This window comes from Mobula hypostoma, chromosome 1 (assembly GCF_963921235.1).
Source record: "Mobula hypostoma chromosome 1, sMobHyp1.1, whole genome shotgun sequence".
Taxonomy (NCBI): domain Eukaryota; kingdom Metazoa; phylum Chordata; class Chondrichthyes; order Myliobatiformes; family Myliobatidae; genus Mobula; species Mobula hypostoma.
Window position 1 is genome coordinate 55,169,741 of NC_086097.1, and position 22,145 is coordinate 55,191,885.

A 22,145-nucleotide genomic window follows, 5' to 3' on the forward strand; every position below is an offset into this window, starting at 1 on the left:
ACAGCACCCAGAGGAAATTCATGCTGTCACGGGGAGAACATACTAACTCCTTACAGACAGCAGTGGGAATTGAACCCCAATCTTCTGATCACCAATTTTAATGAAACGTTATGCTAATTGCTACACTACAATGCTGCCCTTTGATGAATAGGCAATGGCAGGGTTGTATTTGTGGTTACTGGTGGCACAGATCCTGATTTGACAATGTACAGCTTGCGTAAAGTTTAGTGAAATACAACCTGTTTTATTTGTGCATTACGAAAATATTTTAAGCCCTATTGTTCATTTAGCAAATAGATCAATGGAGGCGTAAAAAAAAACATTGGCGCAGAATGATTTTGACTTTCGGAATCCTAAAGTTAACCTGGCTCTGGCTTGTGGCTAACAGTTACTTGGCATTCTTTGGGGAAGGATTGCTGCTGTATACTGTGGCTGTGCCCTGCAGTGTTGTCATACAGAATATGCTAGACATCAGCTCGTGTCTCTGAACACCTGCTCATACGTCTTAAAATTATTCCTGATTGCACTGATCTCTTAGCTTTATGCTTGCTATAGGTGATGCATCAAATGTGGCACCAACCTTTACTGAAATAAAGTTTTTTTCCCACTTTACTTTGTTTAAATTAAAAGCACTAACACATGTTTTAAGTGAATTATTATTATTAATTTCTTAAATATTTTCTAGCTGTTTCTAAAGCTCTGTTCATATCAAGGTGTATAGACGATTCTGTGGACGAAGTTAGGAGACCCGGATGGTAGTTTGCCTCCCTGGTGCCAGGGTCCAAGATGTTTCTGATCGCATCCAAGAGATCCTGAAGTGGGAGGGAGAGGAGCCAGAGGTCGTGGTACATATGACATAGGTTGGAAAAGGGGAGAGGTCCTGAAAGAAGAATATAGGGAGTTAGGAAGGGAGTTGAGAAAAAGGATCGCAAAGGTAGTAATCTCGGGATTACTTCCTGTGCTATGCGACAGTGAGAGTAGGAATGCAATGAGATGTAGGATAAATGTGGCTGAGGGATTGGAGCGAGGGCAGGGATTCGTGTTTTTGGATCATTGGGACCACTATTAGTACAGGGGTGACCTGTACAGAGGGGACGGTTGCACTTGAATCGTAGGGGAATGGATATCCTAGTGGGGAGATTTGCGAGGACGACTGAGGTGACTTTAATCTAGAATGGTTGGGGGGAGGAAATCAAATTAAGGAGACTAGGAGAGGGGAGGTTGATTATAGGGGGAAAAGGAAGAAAAAGATAAAGTTTGCTCCATTAAGGATAAACAGAGTGGAAGGTGGAGAGTTTCTTAAATGCATCTATTTTAATGCTAGGAGCATTGTAAGAAAGGTGGATGAGCTTAGAGCATGGATTGATACCTGGAAATATGATGTTGTAGCTATTAGTGAAACGTGGCTGCAGGAGGGGTGTGATTGGCAACTAAATATTCCAGGATTTTTTAGTTTCAAGTGTGATAGAATAGGAGGGGCAAGAGGGGGAGGTGTTGCATTGCTTGTCAGAGAATATATGACAGCGGTGCTCTGGCAGGATAGATTAGTGGACTTGTCTAGGGAGGCGATTTGGGTGGAATTGAGGAATAGGAAAGGTGTTGTGATGCTTATAGGGGTGTATTATAGACCACCTAATGGGGAACGAGAACTGGAGGAGCAAATTTGTAAGGAGATAGCAGATATTTGTAGTAAGCACAAGGTTGTGATTGTGGGAGATTTTAATTTTCCACACATAGATTGGGAAGCCCATTCTGTAAAAGGGCTGGATGGTTTGGAGTTTGTCAAATGTGTGCAAGATAGTTTTTTGGAGCAGTACATAGAGGTACCAACTAGAGAAGGGGCAGTGTTAGATCTCCTGTTCGGGAATGAGACAGGGCAGGTGACGGAGGTATGTGTTGGGGAGCACTTCGGGTCAAGTGATCACATACCATTAGTTTCAGTGTAATTATGGAGGAGGATAGGACTGGACCTAGGATTAAGATTTTTGATTGGAGAAAGGCTAAGTTTAAGGAGATGTGAAAGGATTTGGAAGGAGTGGATTGGGACAATTTGTTTTATGGGAAGGATGTAATAGAGAAATGGAGATCATTTAAAGGTGAAATTTTGAGGGTTCAGTATCTTTATGTTCCTGTTAGGTTGAAAGGAAAGGTTAAAAGTTTGAGAGAGCCAAGGTTTTCAAGGGAAATTGGAAACTTGGTTCAGAAAAAGAGAGGGATTTTCAATAAATATAGGCAGCTTGGAGTTAATGAGGTACTCGAGGAGTATAAAGAATGTAAAAAGAATCTTAAGAAAGAAATTAGAAAAGCTAAAAGAAGATACGAGACAAGGTTCCACACGGAAGGTTAGTTAGGAAGGTTCAATCATTAGGCATTAATATGGAAGTAGTAAAATGGATTCAGCAGTGGCTAGGTGGGAGACGCCAGAGAGAAGCGGTGGAGTGTCAGATTGGAGGACAGTGTGTAGCGGTGTGCCTCAGGGATCTGTACTGGGTCCAGTGTTGTTTGTCATATATATTAACGATCTGGATGATGGGGTGGTAAATTGGATTAGTAAGTATGCAGATGATACTAAGATAGGTGGCGTTGTGGATGATGAGGTAGGTTTTCAAAGCTTGCAGAGAGATTTAGGACAGTTAGAAGAGTGGGCTGAAAGATGGCAGATGGAGTTTAATGAAAAACGTGAGGTGCTACATTTTGGTAGCACTAATCAAAATAGGACATACATGGTAAATGGTAGGGCATTGAAGAATGCTGTAGAACAGAGGGATCTAGGAATAATGGTGCATAGTTCCCAGAAGGTGGAATCTCACATGGATAGGGTGGTGAAGAAAGCTTTTGGTATGCTGGCCTTTATTAATCAGAGCATTGAGTATAGGAGTTGAGATGTAATGTTGAAATTGTATAGGGCATTGGTAAGGACAAATTTGGAGTACTGTGGACAGTTCTGGTCACCGAATTATAGGAAAGATGTCAATAAAATTGAGAGAGTACAGAGAAGGTTTACTAAAATGTTGCCTGGGTTTCATCTCCTAAGTTAAAGAGAAAGGTTGAACAAGTTAGGTCTTTATTCTTTGGAGTGTAGAAGGTTGAGGGGGGGACTTGATAGAGGTGTTTAAAATTATGAAGGGGATTGATAGAGTTGATGTGGATAGGCCTTTTCCATTGAGAGTGGAGAAGATTCAAACAAGAGGACATGAGTGGAGTGTTAAAGGACGAAAATTTAGGGGTAACATGAGGGGGAACTTTACTCAAGGAGTAGTAGCTGTGTGGAACAAGCTTCCAGCAGAAGTGGTTGAGGCAGGTTCGATGTTGTCGTTTAAAGTTAAATTGGATAGATATATGGACAGGAAAGGAATGGAGAGTTATGGGCTGAGTGCAGGTCAGTGGGACTAGGTGAGAGTAAGAGTTCGGCACGGACTAGAAGGGCCGAGATGGCCTGTTTCCGTGCTGTAATTGTTATATGGTTTAGGAATAGTATAAACCACCTTAAATACTTGGCTTAGAATATTTCAGTATATTTATAAAACAAATTGTATCTCAATATACTCGATAGGCAGGGCCATGGTGTCTGTTGCCCTTGATGTCATTAGCACTTCCAAGTTCCTCAGTCTTGCAGAATGCTGCAGCAGAGGTGGGCAGAGGACAATCAATTTTACCAGACAGTTTTGCTTTTGTGCTTTCCGATTGGGGCAGACTCAAGTACAATCAGTAGATTCTGACTCTTAGCTATTTTAAGGAAGAATGTTGTTAAATTAATAACATTTTTTAGAACCTGAATACATTTTCTGTTTAGAAAGTTTGATTTGTAGGCTTAGAAAGTCAACTTTATATTACCAGCTATCCATTTACAAGCAGTATTCAAGTCAAGATTTGCTGAGTATACTTCAGCCTAGATGATGAGTATATTCAACTATCTTGCAGGTGCAGAGTGCTGTGGTTAGAGATGTCATGCTCAAAGATAACAAAATGGATATGCAAATTCCTTTACTGGTCCATTTGTAATCTGCTGTGCTGAACTTTCCTTCTCACACAGTCGTGGAAAAGTGTTCATAATTCTGTTTAGTTATACTTGTGGCTTTCTGGAAGTTAGTTGACATTGCAGTGTATCTGGTTGTAATCCATAGATTCAAGGGAATTCCAGTTTCTTCTTGTACCCACAGATTTGCATGAGTGTGGACAGGTATTTGCCTTGTCTTGTATATACATGCACTCAGATACCACTGGGTGCATGTTTCTGGTCTTTTGCTGTTGCAGCCCATCCACTTAAAGGTTCAACAGGTTGTGTGTTCAGAGATGTTCTTCTGCACATGTGAATATTTGAGTTATTATTATCTTTCTGTCAGCTTGAACCAGTTTGGCTGTTCTCCTCTGTTCTCTCTCATTAACAAGGTGTTTTTGCCCACAGAAATGCAACACACTGGATGTTTTTTGTTTGTCACGCCATTTTCTGTAAACTTCAGAGACTATTGTGTGTGAAAATCCCAGATCAGTGGTTTGTGCATTGAGTTGCTGCCACATGATTGGCTGATTAGATATTTGCATTAACAAGCAGGTATACAGGTGTACCTAATAAAGAGGCCACGGAGTGTATGTGGATAAGAAATTTGATTACAAGAATTGCTGCCGGTTTAACTTTGCTGTGTCGAACTTCTCTTCGCAGATGGAAGGTGTACTTCCACTTATGATAGAACTCTGTGTATATTTGAATACAAGCTCTTACTGTCTCATTGCACTTATTTTAGTTGCTCAGAGGTCAATTGGGGGCTGCACTTTAGAATTTTAAAATATTTCTGTGAATTGGAATAGGCGCATGAATGGAGCAGAATAAATAACTATGACTTTCATTTGGCTTGTGATCTTTTTAATCTTGCTTTGCTGAGTGCAGTATCCCAGCAGGAATGCCTTGGATAACTCTAGTGCAGTTAAATTACCAAAACAACAATACAACCCAGTGACACTCCCCCCCCCCCCCCCAGATAAAAACATGCTAGATGGCATTTCGGCTTTGACAGTTGCCCGGAGTAATTTGTAGCTAGTTTTTGGAATTTGCTTCTTCAATGTAACGAATATTAGAATTTTAATTTCATAGAATCTTCCAGAACTGTATAAATTTAAATATTCATAGAAGGCAGATAATGTACTGAATGACTTTTTATTATGTTGGTGCTGATTATATTAACTTTCTTTTCAGAAAATGCAGATATAAAATTTAAAGATTTTCTCTCTTCTTTGAAAACTATGACATTCACTGAGGAGGAGGCTCTCTATGTTGCTGAGATTCTAAAAGATAAAGCTGTGGTGATTCAGGATATTTGGCAGAAAGTAAGTGTTTATTTATTGAGTAAAATAATTATGAAGCATGAGGCACACCATCTGGCCAAACGTGTTTCAACTAATACACTCAACAGATCTTCTAATGGTGCATTTAAGCTATAATTCGAAGCAGTCACTTGAATTTGTTAGCTTGTTTTTATTTGCTTGCATGCTGCTTATTGTTTTAGTGCATAAATATTCGGGAAGACAGGTTTCAGTTTCTGTATTCTTCCTTGAGAAAAATCTCTTCTTTTTGGCATTAGTCATGCTGTTCCTCTTCATACCCTTCTCAGTGCATTTTATTTGGTGAATGGTGACAAATACTGAAAATAGTATAATATTTATTAGAAGTTCACCTTAAATTCTGTAAGTATGTAAATCAGATTACAGGGAAACTAAGAATTATGTACCAGATTGTTTGTGGCGGTTTTAAGTCAACTACCCTCATTATATTTAATTTATCCGGTCCTTGCTTCACATTGAACTTCATGAGTAGGGAATATTTTCATTCTTACCTTTTGCTTGGTGTATTCAATAAAATCTACACCAATTAAATTAATACGGACAGGATAACAGATCCAAATAGCAAGTGATTTATTCATTCCACAATTGAGATTTTTTCCATAATTTACTTTGTTTCAAAGGTCATTTATTATCTAAGTGTGTATACTATATACAGCTTTGAGATTTGTCTCCTTACAAGCAGCCACAAAACAAAGAAATACAATAGAGCCCATTTTTTTATATTAAAAAAAAGACCTTCAATGTGCGGGGGGGGGAATAAATTGTGCAAACAATAAAAGTAAGCAAATAACATTTGGAGTTGAAGTATACTGCCACAAAGCCAGCCACAGCTGATCAGGGAGCCTGTTAGTTGCAGGCCACAGCGTTAGTTCAGCACAGAGATGAGTAACCTTGCAAGCATTAGGTCACAGCCGACCCTGACCCTTGACCTTTTCAGTCTGGTCTAGCACTGAAATCAGTCAGACTTTGTCTTGTTCCTCGCTCTTGGCCCATCACATCAATCTTGCCTGTCCTCAGATCTGCCACCTCGAGTTGTCTCCGAGTCTACTCCAGCAGCAGAATGTTGGGTTGTTCCCCATCTCAGGCCCTGGCCCCGCCATCTTGATTCGCCCTGTACACACCATGCCACAGCTGTGCTGCACCTTCGAAACTTCAGTTCACACTACAAAAACGTATGGTCGTATAGGCGGTTCAAAAGCTCAATTCTGAAGGCGAAGTAGTAGTAGCAGCAGTGATAGTTTACCAGAAAAAGTGAGTAATAAAGTGGTTCATGGTTGTGTTTGCTGCCAGCAACTCATTGTTGTGCTTCACTAGTGCCATGTTAAACCAGAAGCACTTGTAGTTGTTGGACACAAGCAAACATTTGGAAATGCAAGAAAGGGTTCAGAAATCATGTTTATGGATGATTAAATGATTTGTCTTTACTTTGAACATTCCTTTGTGCTTTATTCAGTCTTGGTTTCATTGTAAAAGCATTTCTTTTAAAAGAATGTAGCACTCATCTATTGATATTCATGTTCTTCTCTAGCCTGGAGTAAAATGTGACCCAGTTCCTAGTTTACAGCAGCAATTACAAGATAAAGAAAAATTGCTTAGAGCTCTTCAAGATGAAGTTGCGCTTGCAAATGACAAGTGCAAACAATTAAACCAGGTAGTGTTTTTTAATAAAATGTTAGATTATGGTTTGTGTATGGCATTGTAACAGGCAAATTTTCCTTGATAACTGATGCTTATGTAAACTTCTTAATTTAGAGATCAAATTCTCTCTTACTATTTCAATATAATAGTGGGAAAATGGTTTTTGGGCTAAAACAGAAAATACTGCAAATAGCTCAGTAGGTCAGACTATCTGTGGGGGGGGTGGTGAATCTCAATATTTGGGGTTAAACAATTTGTCAGAACAGTTTTGTTTTAATAGATTTTCAGTCTCCACACTGTCTATCTTATATACTTCGTGAGTTCGCATGTGGAAAATAATTAACTCTGACTAGCATAGTTTCTGGGCAGAATTGGCATCAGATGTATTTTTTGTTACAAGAGCCTTGAGAAGGTTTGAAGCAGTTGGATACATTTGTAGTAATATACAAAACAAATGATAGCGGGTTTCACTTGATGCACCTCAGGTGGAGCTTAGTTGAGCAGACAAAAATAGAGATGAGTTTTCATATCAGTGGCATTTAGGTGGTAGTTTATTTAAGGGCCCTTGGAGACTTGCCATCGTGTCAGTATTGGTGATTAACAGGGATCTTAAGAATACATAAAAGCATAATTTATCTTTTTAAAATAGTATTTGGGATAGTAAAAAATAATGCATTTATTATTTTTAATTGGTCCTTTTTTTTTAGTGAATTGCCAACAGTTATTAAGTTGAACCACACATTCTCTAAAGCAGCCCATTATGACATTGCCAAAGAAACCAGTCATACCATTTTATTGTGCTCTTAAAATTATGTCTAACTCTTAAGCAGAAATTATGACCATTATTTACATAAAATACATCTGTAGCATCACAGAGCTCTGCAGAACAGAAACAGGCTCTTTGGCCCATCTAGTCACTGCCAAACTCTTATCTTGCCAACCCTATCAACCTGCACTTAGACCCACAGTCCTCCAAACCCCTCCCATTCATGTAGTTATCTGAACATCTCTCAAATGATCCATATTCACTACTTCCGCTGGCAACTTATTCCACACTTGCACCCACATCTGAACGAAGAAACTCCCCCTCAGGTTCCCCTTAAATATTTCACCTTTCTATCTACCTATGACACCAATTTCAAGGAGTTGTGGATCTGTATTCCCAGATTCTTTTGTTCTACAACGCCGCTCAGTGCCTTCTGCCTCGGTATTCCTACCCTGGTTTGCCCTCCCAATGTGCAACACCTCGCATTTGCCTGCTTTAAATTCCATCTATCATTTTTTTTCCCAGCCAATTTTTCCAGCTGGTCCTGATGCTACTGAAAGCTTTGGTAGCCACTCTTGCTGTCCTCTGCACTCTAATCTTTGCATCATCTGCAAATGTTCTGATCCAGATTACCACACTATCATCTAAGTCATTAATATAGATGGTCAACAACAATGGACAGAGCCCTGATCGCTGTAATGCACTCCTGATAATAGGCCTTCAATGAGAAGCAACCATTAACCACCACTGGCTTCTCCTGCTAAGCCAGTGTTGAATCCAATTTACTACTTTATCTTGAATTCTAAACAACAGAACCTTCAGATTCATTTATCTGATGCTAATTTGTGTAGAATATCTAGGAAACCATTGGGGAAACTTAATTCAGATTGGAGATGTAAGAGAATGGCTTCATAAAGATAAGAACCCAGAAAATGTATCAGTGGTAACATCTATAGTATCCTAAATTTTAATCAAGTCTAGAAGGAGAGGACATTCAAAGGCAGAATGCTGATAAGGTGAAAAACATTTTCATGATTAAGTGAAAGCTATTAGAAATGTTACACTATAAATTGTATGCAACCAAGACAATTATAACAGGAAAGCATTGGAGCTGATGTTGTTCCGTTGTTTAAGAAAGGCTGTAAGAATAAGCCTGGAAATTATAGACCAATGACCTTGATGTAAGTAGCGGGTAACTAATTGAAAGGTATTTCAAGGGACCAGATATAAGTATTTGGATAGACAGGGATGTAGTCCACATAGCTTTGGGCATGGTAAGTTGTGTCTAACCAATCTTATACAGTGTTTCGAGGAGTTACCAGGAAAGTTGAAGGAAAAGCAGTGGAGACGGTTTAAATGGACTTCAGGAAGGCCTTTGAGAAGGTCCCACATGGGAGTTTGGTCAAGAAGGTTCAGTCGCTTGGCATTCAGAATGAGGTAGTAAATTGTATTCGACAATGGCTTCAATGGTGAAGCCAGGCAGTGGTTGCAGATGCTTGCCTCTCTCACTGCAGGGATTGGTGCTGGATCCAATGTTTGTCTTCTGTATCAACCATCTGGATAATAATGTAATAAACTGGATCATCATATTTACGGATAACACCAAGATTGGGGGCATAGTGGACAGTAAGCAAGACTATTAAAGCTTGTAGCATGATCTGGAAAAGCTGGTAAAACGCGCTGAAAATGGCAGATGGAATTTCATGTAGACAAGTATGAGGTGTTATGTTTTGTGAAGATAAACCAGGGTAGGATTTGGACAGTAAATGGTAGGGCACTGAAGAATGCAGTAGAACAGGGGGATCTGGGAATGCAGATTCATAACTCATTGAAAGTGGTGTCACAGGTCGATAGGGTCATAAAGTGTGTTTTTGGCACTTTGACCTTCTTAAATCAAAGTATTGAGTCCAGGAGTTGAGATGTTACACTGAAGTTGTACAACATGTTGGTGAAGGCTAGTTTGGAGTATTGTGTGCTGTTCTGGTCACCTATCTACAGGAATGATATCAATAAGATTGATAGAGTACAACAAAATTTCCAAGGATGTTGCCAGGACTTGAGGACCTGAGTTATAAGAAAAGGTTGAATAGGTTAGGACTTTATTCTCTAGAGCGAAGGAGAATGAAAAGACATTTGAAAGAGGTATACAAAATAGAGGGGTATAGATAAGATAAATACAAGCTGACTTTTTCCACTGATGTTGGGTTAAGGGTGAAATACTTAATGAGATCATGAAGGAAACCTCTTCGTGTAGAATGTGGTGAGAGTGTGGAATGAGCTGCCATTTAACCAAAGTGTGGATAAGTGCATGAATGGGAGAGGTATGGAGGACTAGGATTCAGGTTGATGGGACTAGGCAGAAGAATAGGCCAGTGTGGACTGGATGAGCTAAAGGGCTTATTTCTGTGCTGTAGTACTTTATGACTGTAGATGTCTAAATTGCTGCAATAAGCATGCATGCAAAACTCATTCACTGAAACATCTATATTAAAAGATAGCATACTTTGTTTTCTTGAATGTTTAGGGTTGTCTTGAAGGAATAACTATTGTGGAAAAACTGTGCTGGTTTGGATTTGAACTCTAATAATTACTACTTGTGCAGCCTTCCCTATCATTCTGAGAAAATACCATTGATATTATTGGCAGTACTGATGCAGATTTTTCTGTCTTGTTTTAACTATGATTTTGGTAATTATTTTAGGAGTTGGTGACAGAAAAGCAGAAAGCTAATGTAGTTGAGACCAAATTAAGGGAACAACGCAGTACTCTTGAAAAAGAACTGGGAGCTCTGCAAAACAAGCTGCAGGTCAGCTACCAAGATCATATGAATGAAACTCAGATGCAGGTAAATCAAAGTCAAGTTCCCATTAGGATCTCTAATTAATGAGTTGTTGCAAATTTGAATTGTCGCTAAAGTATATGCTTGCATTTATCATTTTCAATCTTAAACTTGTTTAAAGAGGCCAGCTCAGTTTGGAGGGCCTGAAATGAGAGTGTGTTTCTCAGCGGGGAGAGTTTATTACAGAATGGTTACAGAACAAAAGGAGACCATTCAGGTCAATGTGTCTTCACCAACTCTCTAATTCCACCCCATGCTGCTTCTCCAAAGAGTTGCAATTTTTTCTTTGTTTCATATTTATCCAATTCATTTTTGAAGGCCAAAATGGAATCTATCTCTGTGGATTAGCAATACCTTCGGGATTACAACCACCCTACAGTGACATGAGGGAAAATGCTTCAGTCTTCTTCCCTTTCATTTTATACCCGTAAAGTCTTGGGATTGACCCCATAAGCAATATAAACTGTGTTTGTGTAACCATTCTGTCCAGACTCATTGTTTTACAGTAGTGCTAAAAAGTTTGTGAGCCCTGCCGAATTTTCTCTATTTCTGCAATAAATTGACTTAAACTGTGATCAGATCTTTTTGCACATCCTAAAATTAGATGAAGAGAACCCAATTAAAATAAATAACAATAAATTATACCTAAAAGTTGCTGGTGAATGCAGCAGGCCAGGCAGCACCTCTAGGAAGAGGTGCAGTCGATGTTTCAGGCCGAGACCCAATTATACCTTTTCATTTTATTTATTGAGAAAAATGATCCAGTATCACATGTATTTGTTGAAGGAAAAAATATGTGAACCTTTGCTTTCAGTAACTGGTGTGACCCCCTTGTACAGCAATAACTTCAACCAAACATTTCCAGTAATTGTTGATCAGTCCTGCACATCGGCTTGGAGGAACTTTAGGCCATTCCTCTTTACAAAAACTGCTTCAGCTCTGGGATGTTGGTGGGCTTCCTTTCATGAACTGCTTGCTTCAGGTCCTTCCGCAACATTTCTATAGAGGACTTTGACTCAGCCATTCCAAAACATGAATTTTTTAAATCATTCTGTGTTGATTTACTCTTATCTTGGGTCATTGTCTTGTTGCATTATCCATCTTCTACTAAGCTTCAGGTGACAGACTGCTACCTTGATATTCTTCTGTAAAATGTCTTGGTAGAATTTTGAATTCATTGTTCCCTCAACAATTGCAAGCCGTTTTGGCCCTGAGGTAACAAAGTAGCATGATGCTCCCTCCACCATGTTTCACAGTTGGGATGAGGTTTTGGTGTTGGTGTGCAGTGTCATTCTTCCTCCAAACATAGTGATGTGTATGTCTGCCAAAAAGTTCAACTTTTTTCTCATCTGGAGACAAAAGGAGGGAGGAGAAGATGGAGGTGCGATGCAGTGCGTGCGGCCGTTCGGAATGAATATCGTATGTGTAACTAGGGGGGCCGTGCACAATCCGGATTTGATGGAGACAGCTGTGAGAGTATGGAGGAACACCTGGAGTAACTTCTGAAATGCCTGCTTTTCTCCCGCTGCTACTGTGCGATCGAGAACCTCTAGAGACGAAGGCCCCAAATCCTCGGCTTTGCCTATTGCTTGTTGCCGGGGCTGGGGTCAGAACGCTTGGCAGAGATGGTGCTCGGTGTCGGTTAGGTGGTTGGAGGCTTGGAGTTTTCGGACGGACTCAGAGTCGGACTGTGGTCGGATGCTTCCGGGATGCTGCATCAGCAATTTGGCGGCGCTGGAGGTTTACCATCTGCATGAGATGATGGGACTTTCGAGAAACTTTGAGATTTTACCGTGCCATGGTCTGTTCTTATCAAATTACGGTACAGGTTTCCCCCGCCATCCGAAGGTAGAGCGTTCCTATGAAACGGTTCGTAAGCCGGAATGTCGTAAAGCGAAGAAGCAATTACCATTTATTTATATGGGAAAATTTTGGGAGCGTTCGCAGACCCAAAAATAACCTAGCAAATCATGCCAAGTAACACATAAAACCTAAAATAACAGTAACATGTAGTAAAAGCAGGAATGATATGATGAATACACAGCCTATATAAAGTAGAAATACTTTTCCACAATCATTGCGCACTGTTCTCCGTAGCAAAAATCTCACGCAAGCGCTCTCGGCAAAAACACGGCACAAGCGCTGTCCAGTAACCTTTAAGCTATGAAGCTGCCAAATCATACCAAATAACACGTAAAAATACACAGCCTATATAAAGTAGAAATAATGTATGTACAGTGTAGTATCACTTACAGGAATCGGGAAGACAGCGCCGAGCACACTGATGATGATGTGTGAGGCTGAGTCGTCGGAGGTTGGGGTGGTGCAGTGGCCCCCACCCTCCGGGCAGCGACCCGATACTGATCCGCGAAGCATGCAGGGGTATAGTGGTAGCCGGGATGCACACAGCACATCTTTAAGAAAAAAGCCGAAATGAACAAGCTAATTGATTAGGTGCCGCCTGGCACGTAATTGTCGACCCAGATCAGAGACGATTCGCCGTAACCCTCTATTTTTCTTTCATCCATGTGCCTATCCAAGAGGCTCTGAAATACCCCTAACGTTTTAGCCTCCATCACCATCCCTGACAAGTCATTTCCAGGCACCCACAACCCTCTGTTTATAAAAGAAAAAACAACTTACCCCTGATGTCTCCCCTAAACTTCCCGCTTTAACTTTGTACATATGCCCTCTGGTGTTTGCTATTCATGCCCTGAGAAACAGGTACGGGCTATCCACCCTATCTATGCCTCTCATAATCTTGTAGACCTCTATCAAGTCCCCTCTCATCCTTCTACGCTCCAAAGAGAAAAGTCCCAACTCTTTAGAACTTGCCTCATAAGTCTTGTTTTCCAATCCAGGCAACATCCTGGTGAATCTCCTCTGCACCCTCTTCATAGCTTCCACATCCTTCCTATAATGAGGTGACCAGAACTGAACACAATACTCTTAAGTGTGGTCTCACCAGAGATTTGTAGAGTTCCAACATGACCTCTCTACTCATGAACTCAATCCCCCTATTCATGAAGCCGAGCATCCCATAGGCCTTCTTAACTATCCTATCAACCTGTGCAGCGACCTTGAGGGATGTATGGATTTGGACCCCAAGGTCCCTCTGTTCGTCCACACTCTTAAATAACCGACCATTAACCCTGTACTCAGCCTTCTGGTTTGTCCTTCCAAAATGCATCACCTCACACTTACCGGGATTGAACTCCATCTGCCACTTTCCTGCCCAACTCTGCATTCTGTCTATATCCTCTTGTAACCTTCAACATCCTACAGCTCCATCCACAACTCCTCCAATCTTCGTGTCATCTTCAAACTTACCCATCCTTCCACCTCTTCATCCAGGTCATTTATAAAAATCACAAAGAGCAGGAGTCCCAGGACAGATCCTTGCGGCACTCCACTCATCACCGACCTCCAGGCAGAATATTTTCCTTCCACTACTACCCTCTGCTTTCTTCCTTTAAGCCAATTTTTTATCCAAACAGCCAAGGTTCCACTGATCCCATGCCTCATGGCTTTCTGGATGAGTCTCTCGTGGGGGACCTTGTCAAATGCCTTGCTAAAATCCATGTAGACCACATCTACCACCCTACCCTCATCAATTTCTTTTGTTACCTCTTCAAAAAACTCAATTAGGCTCATGAGGCATGACCTTCCCTTCACAAAGCCATGTTGACTATCCTTAAGTAGACTGTACTTCTCCAAATCCTCGTAGATCCTATCCTTAAGAATCCTTTCCAATAATTTGCAGACCACCGACGTAAGACTCACCAGTCTATAGTTCCCAGGATTCTCCCTATTACTTTTTTTAAACAAGGGAACTACATTTACCATTCTCCAATCCTCTGGCACCTCTCGTGCAGCCAAAGAGGATTCAAAGATCATAGCTACTGCTCCAGCGATCTCTTCTCTCACTTCCCATAGCAACCTGGGGTATATCGCGTCCGGCCTGGGGACTTATCAATCTTGATGTTTTTAAGAAGATCCAATGCTTCTTCCTTAATCTCCACATTGTCCAGCACACAGGCCTGTTCTATTTCGATCTCACCCTGATCAAGGTCCTTTTCACTTGTGAATACTGAAGCAAAATATTCATTTAGGACCTCCCCAAACTCCTCCGCCTCCAGGCACATGTTGCCTTCTTTATCCTTTAGTGGCCCCACCTTCATTCTTGTCATCCTTCTGTTCTTCACATACGCATAGAACTCCTTGGGGTTCTCCTTCATCCTACATGCCAAGTCCTTTTCATGCCCCCTTCGTGCTCTCCGAAGTCCTTTCTTAAGCTTCTTTCTGGCTACCCTATATTTCTCATGAGCCCCCCGCTTCCTGCTGCTTATATCTAACATATGCTTCCTTCTTCCTCCTGACGAGTTGCCTCACATGTTTTGTCAGCTATGGTTCCCTTTTCCTACCAGTTTTTCCTTGTCTCAGTAGGACAAACCTATCCTGAACCCAGCACAAGTGGTCCCTACACTTCCTCCTCATTACTTCTGTGCTTTCACCCTTGAACATCTACAATTTACTCCACTAGTTCCTGCCTCATCCCTTCATAGTTAGCCCTTCCACAGTTAAACACTTTCCCATTTTGTCTGTTTTTATCCTTTTCCACAGCTATACGACCAAGAGGTCTGCCACCTGACCAGATTCATTACCCTGAACTAGATCCAGTATGGCCTCTCCTCTCATCGACCGGTCCACATACTGTGTCAGGAATCCTTCTTGAACACACCTGACAAATTCAGCCCCATCTATTCCCCTTGCGGTCAGGAGCTGCCAGTCAATATGAGAGAAGTTGAAATCACTCATAACTACAACCCTGTATTTCCTGCACCATTCTAAAATCTGCATGCTTGTTTGCTCTTCGGTGTCCGGAGGGCTATTTGGGGGCCTATAAACTACTCCCAGCACAGTGATTGATCCCTTCCTATTTCTGACTTCTACCCACACCAACTCAATGGACATTCCCTCTGCAGCTCCTCCCTTTCTATAGCCGTGATACTATCCCTGACCAGTAATGCTACTTCCATTCCCCCCTTTTCTACCTCCCATCCTATTCCTTTTAAAACACCTAAACCCCGGTAGCTGCATAAGCCAATCCTGCCCTTCCTCCAGCCAAGTTTCAGTAATGGCCACAACATTGTAGTTCCACATACTAATCCATGCTCTAAGTTCATCCCCTTTATTCCTAATACTCCTAGCGTTGAAATAGACGCATTTCAACCCCTCTAACTGGCTACATTTATGTTTCGTCCCCTGCTTGTCCTTCCTCACCGACTCAGAACACACAGCATCATGCCCTTGTCCTTCTACCCTAATCTCTGCACTCACATTCTGATTCCCACCCCCCTGCCAAACTAGTTTAAACCCTCCCCAATAGCTCTATAAACCCGCCCGCCAGGATATTGGTCCCTTTCCAGTTCAGGTGCAGCCCGTCCTTTTTGTACAGGTCAGACGTTCCCCAGAAGAGATCCCAATGATCCAGAAATCTGAACTCCTGCCCCTTGCACCAACTCTTCAGCCACGCATTCATCTGCCATAACTTCCTGCTCCTACCCTCTCTGTCTCGTGGCACAGGCAGCAATCCCAAGATTACCGCCCTTGAGGTCCTGCCTTTTAACTTCTTTCCTAACTCCCTATATTCTTCCTTCAGGACCTCATCCCTACTCCTATCTATGTCATTGGTCCCCACTGTGGTCTTACGGTTAGGAAGTTGAGGATCCAATTACAGAGGGAGGTACAGAGGCCCAGGTTTTGCAACTTCTCAATTAGGATTGTGGGAATGATGGTATTAAATGCTGAGCTATAGTCGATGCTCAGCATTCTGATATAGGTGCGTATGTTGTCTAGGTGGTGAAGAGCCGTGGAGATTGCGTCTACTGTTGACCTATTGTGGCGATAGTCCTTGCTGAGGCAGGAGTGCAGTCTAGTCATAACCGACCTCTCAAAGCATTTCATCACTGCAGATGTGAGTGCTACGGGGCAATAGTCATTAAGGCAGCTCACATTATTCTTCTTAGGCACTGGTATAATCGCTGCCTTTTTGAAGCAAGTGGGAACTTCTGCCAGTAGCAGTGAGAGGTTAAAAATGTCCTTGAATACTCCTGCCAGTTGGTTGGCACAGGTTTTCAGAGCCTTACCAGGTACTCCATCGAGATTTTCCACCATGTGAGGATTCACTCTCTTTAAAGACAGTCTAACATCGGCCTCTGAGACAGATCACAGGGTCATCAGGTACAGCAGGGATCTTCACAGCTGTAGTTGTGTTCTCCCTTTCAAAGCGGGCATAGAAGGTGTTGAGTTCATCTGGTAGTGAAGCATCGCTGCCATTCATGATATTGGGTTTTGCTTTGTAGGAAGTAATGTCTTACAGTCCCTGCCAGAGTTGCTGTGCATCTGATATTGCCTCCAACCTTGTTCGAAATTGTCCCTTCACCCTTGAAATAGCCCTCCGCAAATCATACCTGGTTTTCTGGTACAGGCCTGGGTTGCCGGACTTGAATGCCATAGATCTAGCCTTCAGCAGACGATGTACCTTCTGGTTCATCCATGGCTTTTGGTTTGGGAATGTACAGTAAGTCTTTGTAGGCACACGCTCATCCACACAGGTTTTAATGAAGTCAGTAACAACTGCAGCATACTCATCCAGATTCAAAGATGAATCCTTGAATACAGTCCAGTAATATTGGATAATTTTTCTCAATAAATAAATTAACAGGTATAATGTTTTTGTGTTATTTATTTAATTGGGTTTTCTTTATCTAGTTTTAGGACGTGTGAAGATCTGATCACAGTTTAGGTCATATTTATGCAGAAATAGAGAAATTCTACAGGGTTCACAAACTTTCTAACACCACTGAAGGTACTTTTCAGATCTATCCTCTTATTCTATCTTTAGAGAAAGCAATTCCAGCGTTTCTGTCATTATAACTTTAGTTCCCTCATCCCAGGAACCATTCTCATAAATCTTTACTGGACTCCTCTCAAATATATTCACATCTGTCCTCCAGTGAAATTATCATTATTACATGCAATATTCCAGTTCAGCTGAATGGTGCTTTATAAAGGTTCAGTTTGATTTTCCTGATTTTTATATTCTATGTTTCTGTAGAAGTCCAGAATTTTATTCTTTGTTAGCTACTTTATCAATATGATCTATTTAGTACACACAACGCCCTAGGTCCTTCTGCTCCTGAACTCACTTTAGTACAGCATTTTATTCTTTCCACCAAAATGCATCATCTTACATTTCTGCATTAAAAGTTCTGTCTGCCCATTTCATCATATTGTTTATATCCTGCTGTAACTTCTGGCAGTTACCTTGCCAAGTATTGTACATATTTAGAAATGCTCCCCAATAATATCAATTTTTTTTTAAAACATCTGGTGGACATAACGCCAGTCAGTGGAGAATGCCAGCACTTGCCTTCCTCCAGTCCAGGGATTCTCACCCTGGGGTCTACAAACCCTGTGCCTAGTGGTACTGGTCCTTGGCATAAAAAAGGTTGGGACCCTCTGCTCTAGTCCAAAGGAAACATCATATACCACAGCCCCCTGGCTGTTTCCTAGCCATGGTCTCATCTATGCTATAAATTCCCCTTTTAGGCCAGATTATTCAACTTTGGTGACTCTCCTATGATGCACTATATCAAAAGCTTAGTGGTGGTTGCATGTACCCTCCCTTATCCTTTGTCTCATTGAAACTACGTCACTTTTTATAAACATGCAACAAACCTGTGCTGGCTGTCTCGACTTATTTTCCATTTGATGAATAATCCTGTTATAGGACCATAGAACACTACAGCACAAAAAAACAAGCTATTTGGCCCTTCTAGTCTGTACCAAATCATTGTTCAGCTAGTCCCATTGACCTGCATCCAGTCCATAACCCTCCAGACCTCTCCCATCCGTGTGGTGGTGGCATCCGTTAGTCTCGCGAGACCATGGATCTGCGCCTGGAAAGTCTTGCTTCAGTCTGTGTTAGAGCAGCATCCGTTGTGGCTGTAGAGTCCCACACGGGAGTGACAGTCTTGGCTGCATCAACCGCACTTGAAGGCGCTGTCCTCCAGTGTTGACTTGGTGCTGTTTTTCCAACGCTTGCGCTTTTCTTCAGCAGCAAGCCTCAGCTTCTCTTCTCTTTTTAGATCTCTGCGTAGTTCCAGCCTCCAGCGAGAGCGATCGCTTGCGATATCCTCCCACCTCTCAACGTTCATTTTCAGTGACATCATGTCTCTCTTGCAAACATCTTTGAACCGAAGATGGGGCCACCCTTGTGCTCTCTTGCCAGAGGCCAGTTCCCCGTACAGCAGGTCTTTCGGGATCCTCCCATCTGATATGCGGTGTACGTGGCCCAGCCAGCGGAGACGGCGTTGTTGGAGCAGGGTGAAGAGGCTGGATATCTGGGTGTGGGCCAGGACCTCATTGTTGGTGACTCGGTCAGTCCACGCGATGTCCAGGATGCGTCTCAGGCTGCGAAGGTGGAAGACGTTGAGACGCTGCTCTTGTCTGTAGTAGAGGCTGCCGAAAAGCAGTGTACTGAGGACGCAGGTCCTGTAGACTGCAACTTTGGTGTGCGTCATCAGCTTTCTGTTCTCCCAGACTCTTGGTCAGCCTGGCGAATGTAGAGACTGCTCGTCCGATCCGTCTGTTGATCTCAGGGTCTAGGGAGAGGCTGTCCGTGATGGTGGAGCCAAGGTATGTAACCTCGTGAACTACCTTCAGCTCGTAGTTGTTGATGGTAATGGCAGGGGGGTGCTCAACGCCTTGGCCCAACATGTTGGTTTTCTTCAGGCTGATGGTCAAGCTGAAGTCCTGGCCGGCTCTTGAGAAGCTGTCCATGAGGCGTTGCAGTTGTTCTTCAGAGTGTGTTGCCAGTGCCGCATTGTCTGCAAACAACATGTCCCTGATGAGTACTTCACGAACCTTGGTTTTTGCCCTCAGCCGGGACAGACTGAACAGCCTCCCGTCTGATCTGGTGTGGAGGTAGACACCATCAGTTGATGTTCCAAAGGCGTGCTTCAGCATGACTGCGAAGAAGATGCCAAACAGGGTGGGGGCAAGCACACAGCCCTGCTCCACACCGCTGTGGATGTTGAAGGCCTCTGACGAAGAGCCGTCAAACTGAAGGACGCCCTTCATGTCTGTGTGGAATGACTGAACTATCCTGAGGAGACTTGGGGGACAACCAATCCTGGCGAGGATTTTGAACAGGCTGTCTCTGCTCACAAGGTCGAAGGTCTTCGTAAGGTCAATGAAAGTGACGTAGAGTGGTTGTCTTTGCTCTCTGCATTTCTCTTGTAGCTGTCGAAGGGAGAAGATCATGTCGATTGTGGAGTGTTCCGACCTGAAACCGCACTAAGACTCGGGATATACTCTGTCAGCTATTTTCTGCGTCTGTTCAGGACCACGCGGGCGAAGACTTTCCCAATGATGCTCAGCAAGGAGATTCCCCTGTAGCTGTTACAGTTGCTTCTGTCCCCTTTGTCCTTATATAGGGTGACAATATTGCAGTCTCTCATGTCTTGCGGCACTGCTCCCTCTGTCCAGCACTGGCACAGTAGTTCGTGCAGGTGGTTTAGCAGGATGCCCTTTGCGCATTTGATGGCCTCTGGTGGAATGCCATCCAATCCTGGTGCCTTCCCAGTGGGCAGGCTGTCGATGGCTTTACTCAGCTCTTTGGCAGTCGGCAATGCATCAAGTTCCTCCATGACAGGCAGGCATTCCACGGCGTCCAGCGCGCTATCCAAGATGCTGTTTTCTCTGGAGAAGAGTTCAGAGTAATGCTCCATCCATTTCTCTATCTGCTTGCCTTTGTCATTGATGGTCTCACCTGTTATGGTTTTCAATGGTGCTGTCTTGCTCTGGGTTGGCCCGATGGCTTTCTTGATCCTCTCGTACACTCCACGGATATTGCCTGTGTCAAATGATGACTGAATGCTTTCTCATAGTTGTAGCCAGTAGTTATTTGCACAGCGTCTGGCTGTTTCCTGGGCCTTGCTTCTTGCTGTCCTGAGCGCTTACAGTGTTGCCTGGGTGGGGTGGCATTTGTGCTCTAGTAATGCAACACGCTTCACCTCGATGACAGGTGAGCTTACTTGAGCTCGCTTCAAACCAATCCTTTGTCTTGGCCCGTTTCTTCCCGAAGGCCTTGAGGGCAGTGCTGTGGATAGTGTCCCTGAGAGAATCCCATCTCTGCTGAGCCTCTCCTTCTGGTGGGTCTGCAAGGAGGGCATCCTCCAGTGACTTGATGAACTCTGCAGCTTTGTCTGGGTGTTGTGTCTTACTGGCATCCATGCGCTGCTTGCCTGGAGGCTTGGCGCAGTGCATCTTCTTCAGCCGAAGTCTGATCTTGCAGCAAACCAGAGAGTGATCCGTGTCGCAGTCGGCACTCTGAAAGGAGTGAGTCATGACGGCGTCTTGTGATTATCAGGTCGAGCTGGTGCCAGTGTTTGGAGCGGGGATGCCGGCACGACACTTTGTGCTGAGCTTTGGTCTGGAAGTAGGTGTGGGTGACACACAATTCGTGGAGCATGCAAAGCTCGAGCAGTCGTTGCGCGTTGTCATTCATGCTGCCAATCCCATACCGCCCCAGGCAGCTTGGCCAGGAGTCGTGGTTGGCACCCACTCTGGCGTTGAAATCGCCAAGTAGCAGCAACTGTTCCTGACTTGGGATCTCCTGTATCATTGTTGAGAGCTGGTCGTAGAACTTGTCGTTTGTGTCTTGTGCAGAGTAGAGGGTTGGGGCATAGACGCTGACAATGTTGACAGGCCCGTTGGATGTATGGAGTCGAAGTGAGAAAACCCGCTCTGTCCCTTTCTCACTAGGCTCTACCATCTTCAGTAGCAAGTTTTTCACAGCAAAGCCAACACCATGCTCTCTGGTCTCGTCTGAGCCCTTCCCCTGCCAGAAGAAGGTATAGTCTCTCTCATGTAGGGTTCCCGATTCTGCGAGAAGTGTCTCTTGGAGCATTGTGATATCTACTTGGAGTCTTGACAGTTCATTATTAATCACTGCTGTCTTGCGTGTGCCGCTGATCTCCCGAAGGTCATCTGATATACCAGTTGTCATGGTCCGTATATTCCAGCATCCTAGTCTGAGTGCTGGCTTCTTTCTTTGTCTTCTAGTTGTGCTTGGTGCAGCGTTTACAGTCCGCAGTTCGGGCTACTTGTATCCCTAAGCCCCACGCACCCAGTGGAGCGGGCGGACTGGGGTGGGACAGCACCTAATTGGCTGGGGGCTGCCCTGCTTGAGGCGGCCGGTAGCTGTCCAGTGAGACGCACTGGTCTCTCTCTCCGTCGAGAGCAACCCCTGGCGCCTTGCTCTACGCTAGTCGAGCACAGGCTTATAACCGGTAGACTGCTGCTTTCCTTGTTGTGCCGTCGCGGTGAGGCGACGTTGGAGTGTCCTCTCCAGGGCGCAGGCCTGGGCAAGGTTGTATGGAAGACTGGCAGTTGCCTATGCTGCACGTCTCCCCTCTCCACAACACCGATGTTGTCCAAGGGAAGGGCAAGGGCCGATACTGCTTGGCACCAGTGTCGTCACAGGAGTTGCCAGAA

The 22,145-nt window shown here is 43.3% G+C and overlaps 1 protein-coding gene across 5 annotated transcripts in view; it reads left to right on the forward strand.

Annotated features, from left to right (window-relative positions):
• ktn1 (kinectin 1) overlaps window positions 1–22,145 on the forward strand; it is a 131,201-nt gene that overhangs the window by 46,183 nt on the left and 62,873 nt on the right. For all 5 annotated transcript variants that reach the window (XM_063049305.1, XM_063049322.1, XM_063049297.1 and 2 more), the window contains 3 exons: window positions 5,192–5,322; window positions 6,866–6,988; window positions 10,443–10,586. In XM_063049305.1, the coding sequence (XP_062905375.1) occupies window positions 5,192–5,322; window positions 6,866–6,988; window positions 10,443–10,586 (398 nt within the window). The remainder of the gene's footprint in view (window positions 1–5,191; window positions 5,323–6,865; window positions 6,989–10,442; window positions 10,587–22,145) is intronic.